The sequence below is a fragment of the Mesitornis unicolor genome, unplaced genomic scaffold (assembly GCF_000695765.1).
Source record: "Mesitornis unicolor isolate BGI_N332 unplaced genomic scaffold, ASM69576v1 scaffold41323, whole genome shotgun sequence".
In the NCBI taxonomy this organism is placed as follows: Eukaryota; Metazoa; Chordata; class Aves; order Mesitornithiformes; family Mesitornithidae; genus Mesitornis; species Mesitornis unicolor.
In genome coordinates this window covers 1-8,918 of record NW_010174706.1, presented here as the reverse complement: position 1 = coordinate 8,918, position 8,918 = coordinate 1, and the positions used below count along the sequence as shown (strand labels likewise).

The 8,918-nt window shown below is 56.7% G+C and overlaps 2 protein-coding genes across 2 annotated transcripts in view; one reads left to right on the top strand and one right to left on the bottom strand.

Annotated features, from left to right (window-relative positions):
• Positions 1-786, top strand: part of PFKL (phosphofructokinase, liver) — a gene marked incomplete at its 5' end in the record, with an annotated part of 4,759 nt that extends 3,973 nt beyond the window's left edge. The window contains 4 exon segments of the mRNA XM_010181137.1: positions 31-142; positions 226-325; positions 440-545; positions 639-786. Coding sequence (XP_010179439.1) covers positions 31-142; positions 226-325; positions 440-545; positions 639-786 — 466 coding nt within the window.
• Positions 787-4,400: 3,614 nt separating this feature from the next.
• Positions 4,401-8,834, bottom strand: LOC104538075 (chromosome unknown open reading frame, human C21orf2; the record flags this gene model as incomplete). The annotated part of the gene is made up of 6 exons (XM_010181136.1): positions 4,401-4,543; positions 5,613-5,706; positions 6,335-6,506; positions 7,115-7,344; positions 8,117-8,163; positions 8,778-8,834. Coding segments are annotated over 6 exons (726 nt in total), but the record flags the coding sequence as incomplete, so codon positions are not given.
• Between the last annotated feature and the right edge of the window lie 84 nt (positions 8,835-8,918).

The following is an 8,918-nucleotide window of genomic DNA, read 5'->3' as shown; positions in this document are numbered from 1 at the left end:
CTCCCCCCCCCTTCCCTCCGCTCCCGTCAGCAACGAGAAGTGCCACGAGCACTACACCACTGAGTTCCTCTACAACCTCTACTCCTCCGAGGGCAAAGGCATCTTCGACTGCAGGATCAACGTCCTGGGCCACCTCCAGCAGGTATGGGGTGGGACAGGGCCGTACGGGCCACCACTGTCCTCAAGGGCCGGGCAAGCTCAACGTTGCCATTTCTGTGCACCCAGGGAGGAGCCCCAACCCCCTTTGACCGGAACTATGGGACCAAGCTGGGGGTGAAGGCGGTGCTGTGGATGTCAGAGAAGCTGCAGGAGGTCTACCGCAAGGGTGAGACGAGGACTGGGGGGGGTCTCATGGTGGGGTGGGGGGAGGCTGGTGGCACCAGGCTCAGCCACTCGGCCCTTGGTGAGGTGGCCACGGTTGGTTGTGTCCCCCTCGCAGGGCGGGTGTTTGCCAACTCGGGAGACTCCGCCTGCGTGATCGGGCTGAGGAAGAAGGTGGTGGCCTTCAGCCCTGTGACGGAGCTCAAGAAAGTCACTGATTTCGAGTAAGTCCCTGTCCGCACACCCTGCCAGGTCCTGGGACACCTTCTCAGGTTGTCCCTGGGGGGCCACTTTAGTGCTGTGTCCCCTCCTTGCAGGCACAGGCTGCCCCAGGAGCAGTGGTGGCTGAACCTGCGGCTGATGCTGAAGATGCTGGCCAACTACCAGATCAGCCTGACCGAGTACATCTCGGGGACGATGGAGCACGTCACCCGCCGCACGCTCAGCATCGAGAAGGGCTTCTAGTTCTGCCAGCCTGAGCCATAGCTCCCCCTCCGCATCCTCTCCATCCCCACATGCTGCTCGGGGAGCATCGGGTCCCCCCCATTCTCAGTAGCCTCGTAGCTTTGCCACCGACCCCATAAAGCGGGCAGAGCCTGGTCTTGGCTCCCAAAATGGCACAATCCTGCCCCAAATCACTGGTCCAGGGGTGCAGATGCAGAAAGGAGGGGTTGCGAGAGCCCAGCTGCACAGCCCAGACCCTTAAACATCCCTTAATAGTTTATTCCTATTATTTAATGATGGGCTATCTCGATTCCTTACTTAGCGGCTTGACCGCCTGCTGCTTTTAGTTGTGTGTGGGAGAGGAGACAGGAGGATGCGGTGCCATCTCAGAGTGGGGAAGGGGTGGTCCCGGGGGGGTCTTGGCTGCCCCGGGAGCCGTGGTAAAGCTCCATCCTCCTTCAGCGTGTGTGCGTTGGGGTGTCTCGAGCACAGAGCATCGGTCCCGACAAGCCCCCCTCTTCCCCAGCCACCTTGCATGATGCTTGGCTGCCACCATCACCATGCGGCCCTGGGGGCCATGCCCATCATCTCACCGCTGCTCTCCCAAATCTCGTATGTTTGCGGTGCTGCTCTCCTCTAGAGTTAAACCCCGCTGGAGCCAATCCTGCCGCGCCGGAGAGTGGTCATTGTGCGCTGCGTCCCTGCAGGGGGGAACAGGGGGGCAGAGCTGGGGTTAGGATGGGGATGAGCAAAGCCAGGCACTTTGCCAGAGCCGGATTAGTGCCAGGTCAGGATTTCTCCTTGTTCTGTGCATCCTCAAAGCCTGGGAGTGTGGGACTGGCGGGTGCAAGGTCAGCGTCCCTCCACGGGCAGACTTTGCAATCCCAGAGAAAAATTGCTTCTCCCTCGCCTTGGTTCCCACCTTCAAAGCCAGCGCAGCAGTGATTGATGGAGGGGCCATGTCTGTTTGCTGAGGCAGTTTCTCAGGGCAGCTGCCAAGCATGTGCCGGCTCCTGCGTGCAGCGCTGGGGTTTGGCCGGGCTCCGGCACACTCAGCTGATGCCAGACGGCCACTCGTAGCCCCTTTCCCAGGCTACTTTCCTCCTGGGGCTTTCGGCTGACAGCTCCAGCCTCTGGGCCGTGGCCAGCACCGGGGTGCATCATGGGCTTTTGGGTCGAACATGCAGCTATTTATTTCCTCAGGCATCAAGTCCCCTTTGATTTTAGCACATTTCCCCAGCTGGCCCCTGTTTTAGGCTCTGGAGAAAGATGGAAATTATTGACTTCCCTGGACATGCAGAGAAAGAGCAGAGCTCAGTGACAGAGGCAGCATCGCTGCTGTCCCCGGGTGAGGATCTCTCTGGGGACCCCAGGCAGGGGCCTGGCTGCTCCTGCCAGTGCTGGGAAGGTTGTGGGTGGGAAATGGGCTTTTCCACCATTCCCTGTGCTGCTTTCACTGATCCTCGACTCGCCGCTGTCCTCTGAGTCCCCATGAATGCTTTGAACGTGAGTTGTGCTGGATCTGTGCCCAGCTACTGGCGTTTGCCACCACCGTGAAATGTCTGCCCCTCGTTTTCACCCAAAAAAGCCCCACCCTGGAGTACCAAATTCCAGGGGGGGGCACCAACGTGGTGGGGCACAAAGCCATGAGTGTCTCAGCTGTGCTGAGAGCAAGTGGGATGCTGCAGGGTCACTGCGAGGAGCGATGGGGAGCAGCGAGGGCAGCTCGCCTGGCAGCCGCAGCACCCAGCACCAGCCAAGCATGACAAGCACGGCACGTAGGCAGTGAGCTCCGGTCGGGAACAGTCGTGCCGTCGGGGATTAACAGCCCAACTTCTCCGGCGAAGGGAGGAACCGTGCCAGAGGAGCCACAGGCCACGGCGATTGCTCCATCAGCCGCCCTCACCGCAAACTGAGCCCCAATGACAAATGCTGACACTCGCTGACACTTGCTTTGATCACCCTTCTCCCAGCAAAGCTGGGGAGGGTGGCACACCCTAACAGCAGCTCCCCGGCTCCCTGACGTGGACAGACGCCACTTCTGCCACCGAGCAGACTGCTGAGACAGCCTGGGAGAGGACTTGCCCCCGGCACAAGGGCAAGATGCAAACAAGATGACGGGTAAGTCTCTTGGGCCCTGGCTGTCACAGGGAGTCTGCTGTATTATAAATCACACCAGCTACTTAAACACAGCTGGGTTTAATGCAAGAGGCAAGAACGAGATCATTTGAGGAGTTAAAGGCAGCAGCAGTCTTCACTCAAGTGATGAGAGTCAAACTGGGACCCTCTTCCCACCAAGCTCAAGTAAACAGGCTGGGGGACACTAGGCAGTCACCATTCCGGTGGGGCATCTCTTCCCAGCAGCATGGCTGGAACACTCACACAAACAGGGAGAGTGGGGACACAGAGAGGAAGCCAGCGCTGGGGTCCGCACCCGAGCAGCACGAAGGGCTCACGTCTCATGTCCCGGGGCCACTGTCCTGCCCCGGGGTGGGCTTTGCACCTCTGCACGTGCCAGCAAGCTCTGCTCACCACCTCCAGCTCAGTGGGGATGTGCGGCTGCAAGGGGGTTCCCAAACAGTGCAGCGCGTTCAAAAAGCAGCCCCTGCAACAGCTCGGCACAGGAATCAAACCAGCACCAGAGGCGGACAAGCCGTTTCCAGGCCCAGTGAAGCGGGAGGGTGCGGGGCCCTCCTCCTGCTCCACAGGGCCCACAATGCGAGCCCTGAACCGGACATAATGGAGCAATGCCCGGAGCCAGGCGTTCACGCTGCGTTTGCTGAGCCCCCGTCACAACTTAGGCATCCTGGAGGGCCCTATAACTGGTTTTATTTGGTATGTCACAACGATTTAGTTTGTATTTAATGGCTCTTTAAAATCTTAGTAAATGCAGCTTCTTCGGTTAAAGACAAACACCACCCCTGATGCTTGTGCAAATCGGCAACGCTTGGCTTGTCTTCTCACTGCAAGGCGCACGGGAGGTTTTGAACTCTGACGTTCGGTTTCCTTAAGCGGCTCTAATGCCTGCGGGGGCATGGGGGGGTGACAGCAGAGCTAAGCGTACCGGATCTGGGAGAGTCATTTCTGTTTCACCTAGGCTGCACCGACCTTTTCTTCGGGCCGCCTGACCGCCAAGTCAGATGCTGCACACGCCAAGGAGGACCGGGAGAAGTCAGGAGTTGAAGATAAACTAAGGATTTGACATTGACCTTCATAATCTGCACCAGACAGTTCGTGGTGATCATTTCAGGCAGTGTGTCTCAGACAGACTCCACAAGAAAAACGTACCTTTTTGGTGGAAACTGCCTTCAGAGCCTGCTGTGCACAAAGAGAGGCTGGCCGAGGGCTAGTCTGACAGGGAGCCATTGACAAGCAGTGACCTTCCGAGCCATCAGCGAGCTTTGCCGTCCCCCTTCGATCGCACAGCACAGCAGCACCGCTTTCTGCAGCCCTGCTCACGTCTGCTTTGCCGACTCCCCCGCAGCTCCCATCAAACAGCCCCAGTGGCAGGGAATAGAAATGTCCAGGGAGCCAGCTACGCCAGCAGGAAAGGGCCAGGTTTGGGTGCCACCAGCCCCAGGGCAATGTCAGGAGCTCCAGGGGCAGCCAGCAGCACCCCTGGTGCTGCAGGGGGGGTTGTAACAAGGCACCGTCACTCCTCCTGCAGCTCCTTCTTGTGAAGGTCCTGGAGCCTCCTCCCCACTGTCTGCTGGACGATCTCCAGACCCTCGGCGTCCAGCTCCTTCATGAGAAGCAGGATGGCGTTCAGGACGTTGTTCTGCTGGGACGAGACAGACACTGCTTTATACAAGCACCTTAACCTAGATCAATCTTAACTTGGAGCTGCTCTTTCTAGGAACTCTACCACCTCCACCACTGGCAGCAGTTTGCAACAGCCACCTGCAGCTGCAGGGACAGCTCAACCAAGCCCTGGGGCCAACATGGGCATGTGAGGAGGCTAACTGGAATGCAGGAGAAACCAGTCCGCCCAGTCCCCGCACCACTGCCCACGTGCCTCTGGCTCCCAGCCACCCTCCCAGCTGGCTTCTGCAGGGAAAAGGCACATTCAAGAGCAGCCACCCTCTCTCGCCAGCGTGACCGCGTGTGGGATGGGAAAGGCCAGGAGCCCTCTGGCCCGGGGAATACAACCAAAAGCACAAGCTGGAAGGAACCTTTGAAGGTCCCCAGCCGAACCGGTGGGGCTTGGTGACTACTGCCAATGCCAGACCACAGCTCTGTCAAACCACGGCTTGAAAAACTCCAGGGAGAGATGCCACGGCCTCTCTGAGTAACTCTAGGGAAAAGCTTTTTTCCTAACGTCCATCCTGAGCCTCCCCTTGTTTAATATTTCCTTTTCCCATAGGCCACAGCCTGCAGTACTCCTCATGGTGCTGCAAAGCAATACACACAAGTACTTTTAAAATATGAACGGAAGAGAGATTGCTGGTAACTCATGTCGAAATGTGGCAGAACATGGTCTAGATCTCACCCTGCCGATTGAGGATTGAGGATTGAGCTGGACAGCAGAGAGGTTTACCCGACGCTACACCATGGAGGGGTCTGAGGAACCACCTAAGCTTTCAATTCCCACGCGCCCTGTCCCTGGGTGCCAGAGAGAAGAGCTCAGCACCTCCTCTCTGCATTCCCTCCTCAGGAAGCTGCAGAGAGTGATAAGGTCCCCTCTCAGCCTTCTTTTCTCAAAACTAGACAAGTCCTCAGCAGCTCCTCACAGGACATTCCTTCCAGCCCTGTCACCAGCTTGGCTGCCCTCCTCTGGACACATTCAAGGACCTTCACATCCTTCTGAAATGGTGGGGCCCAGAATTTGGTCTTTAAAAGATACTCACTCTCTTCTTTCGGTTGCAGTCTGTCTCTCGAGGTGAAAAGGAAGAAAATTTATCCCTGGGAACAGGCTTCATACCAAGCTCCTCTCGAATTTTGCTAAAGAAAGGGAGGAAGAGCAAATGTCGCTATAACCATGTGGCCAAACCTTCCTCTGCCAGTCCAATCCCTCCTCATCATGGGCAACCGTGCAAGCAGCATCCAGGTGAAGGACTCAGCGCACATCTGTTTGCACACCACCACCGACAGACCACAGCACCCCAAGCAAAGACCCCACGCGTAGCACGAGCCTCAGAGCACGAGCACATTGCCACAGGGAGTCTCCTCCACCTGGAATGACAGATTCCTACACCCGATGGTAGCTGGGACTGCAGACCAGGTAACGCTGCACCGCAACAACGCGTGCCACGGCGGTGACGCGTGCTGAAGCGCGTCCAGAAGCAGAGCTAAGCAGGAAGGGACTGGAGCTTGCACTTCAGAGAGAAGCCGTCTCCGTCAGCACACGCAGCTGAGACGCTAGAGAGGAAGCGCCCACCTACAAAGAGCCTGTTTTGCAGATACAGAACCGGACCCACAAGCGCAATCAAACCAGCATGGTAACCAGAACAACGGGGATTTGCACCAGCTGCAGGCCTGGCCCATGGAATATCCCATGGCTGGGAGGGTCCTTTCATGCTACACCCAAGTTCAGCCCAGAAATCCCAACAGCTCCCAAGCAAGCCCTCACTTTGTCTCCTCCAGACTGAAGCTCAGCAGTTCGCTCTCGGTCTCCACTGTGGCTTCAGCAGCGCTGGATTCAGCAGCCTCGGGGCAGCCGTTCTCCACGCTCCTCCTGGCCGGTGGGCCCGTGATCTCCTCACCATCAACCAGGGCCTGGGACAGTTCTTCCTCTGTCACAGCTGCAAAAGCCAAAACAAAACCCTGCTGCAATGAAGTCCAGCAGCCCAGGAAGATACAGCATCTGTAATGGGGTACGTACTGCTGCTGTAGAGCTATACCACACAAATTTGGTCCAAAAATTGTCCTGTGTACCAGCCTTTTGCTTTCCTGCTGCAGTAAAACCCGCACAGGAAAACGCCAGCAGCTGTCACCAGTCTCTCAAAGTGGGAAAGATATCAGGGAGGGATGCAAACACTCATTTGTCTTTGGAGAAGGCTCCAAAAGCCACCAAACTACTGCTACCGGGCTGAAAGGCTTCTCTTTTTTTGAATAACAGCAGATCCAATTATAGAATCTTTGTTTTGCCACAGCAAAGGAGAGAGCTCTAAAAAAACCTCTAATTAGTGGTACTGCCTCAGCTATACAGAGGCGCTCTCAGTCGCACTACTGTTAACTCTGCCACTGCTGGGAAGGGAGAAAACAGCTTTGGAGTGGTGGATCTCGCTCAGCCTCTGACAGATCCTGACTCAAGGAAGAGTCAAAGGACACCTTAACGAGAGGAACCAGCAAGCCGCTGGTTTCCAGTTCACTCTGCCCATGGTTTACCTGTTGACCTGCAAACACCCACCTTGGTTATCAAGCTTCTGCAGGCTGGGGAGGTTGCGCAGCACCGTCATTCGGTAGCGGTGGGGGTCGGAGCCACAGCAGGGATTTTCAGACAGCCACAGGACCCTCAGTCGGGGGAGGTTTTTGAGGTAGAAGAGCTCATTTAGGCTGGTAATGTTGTTCTTCCTCAGGTAGAGTTCGCTCAGGTTCTGGCACTGATGCAGCGGCTCGAGGTCCGAGATGCCGTTCACACTGAAGAGAGATGGCAGGATCAGAGACTGGTGAGCCCACCCCTCCCTCACTGTACTGCTCAGGTGGGAGCACAGCAGCCCTTTCCAGCCCCCTTTTCCACAACAGCTTCACTGAGAAGCCTCACCCCGGCGCAGCACGGCAAGGGGCGTTCAGGGGCCTATGGCTTCACGCCGAACAAAAAGGGAGTGTTTCATCTTTCTAAATGGAGGAAAGAATTAAAAAAGCAGGCTCTCCTCTCTGCTGAAGATGACAAACGGCCTCTGCGTCCCACTGTCACACTCCCACTCTTTTCTGTGGCAGTTCCTCAGACTCACTGAAGGAGAAGGAGAGTAAGATTTCCACGCTTAAAAGCTCAAATTCGCAGACAGAATTGGGTCTACGGGATCCCGTGGACAGGTGAAGGCTGAGCGTGTTAGCAGGAGGCTTATGGAAATGAAAAGCTCTGCAAGATCCATGAAGCATCGCAACAAGAAGCATCCTGCAAACTGGCCCAATCATCCCATCTAAACCACAGGACCTAGGGAGCAGCAGTCCTGGAGGTTTTAACACCTCTCAAAACCAGGATTATTTTCTCAGGCAGCAAAGGGAAAGGTGCAGAAGAGCTAGAAGAACAGTAACTTCTGCATCTCTGCTGCTCGAGGAACAAGACATGAAGAGCCAGGCAGCTCAGACACAACCGCAGAGCAGTGGTAAGGAACCATGGGCCAAGGCCCAGCTCCAGCAGAAAGGTGATTCCCTCGGCCCTTGCCACAGCTGGCAGCCTGACATTCACCTGAACGTGATCACCTCGATGTTGGGCAAATCCCGGCATATCGATATCTGGGCAGGGAGAGACAGAAACAGCAGGTTGGCACTTCCAGAAAAAAAAAAAAATAAAAGCAATTGAAATCACAAACAAACAAGACAAAAGCAAGAATAGGAGTTGATGTTTGCTTCAGCCCAGCCCCAGCTTAACACCACCAGAGAGCTTTGCTGCCAGTCAGTGCAGAGTCAGCAGCTCCGCCATCAGCCAGCACCGTTGCTCTTCTGCTCCAGCAACTCTGCAGCCTCCACGCCGGCTTTCAGCCACCGCAGCCAAGAAGGGACCCCCCTGACGGCCCTCTCCTAATGAGTCTGTCATCCCGAGTCCCAAGCAGATCAGGTAGGACTCAGGGTCCTGCTCTCTGGGGTTCTGTGCAGGGCCTCAGAGAGGAATTTTCCAATTTTTTAATGAGATGTTAATCAATCCTGAAAAGCACTGCAGCTCACTGGCACCAGGCCAGCCCAAACCCAGGCCTGCGCCTCCCTTGGTGATCCATCAACATCATCTCCTCCCCACTGCAGGCCAAGGTTTCCCTGCAGCAGCATCATGGTGGTGGGACACTGGCTGGGGCTGGACGATGGCAGCCAGGGGGCCATCCTGGCAGGACGGGAGCGGGCTGTGCCATACGTACATCCCTGTGCCGCACTTGCATCTCTGTGCCGTACTTACATCCGTCAGGCGCCTGCCCCTGTGGGAGAGGAGAGCAGAGGGGGTCACAGGGAGCATGGCAGGGCCCAGCTGCCCACCGGCTGTCCCCACGCCCCGTCCTGTC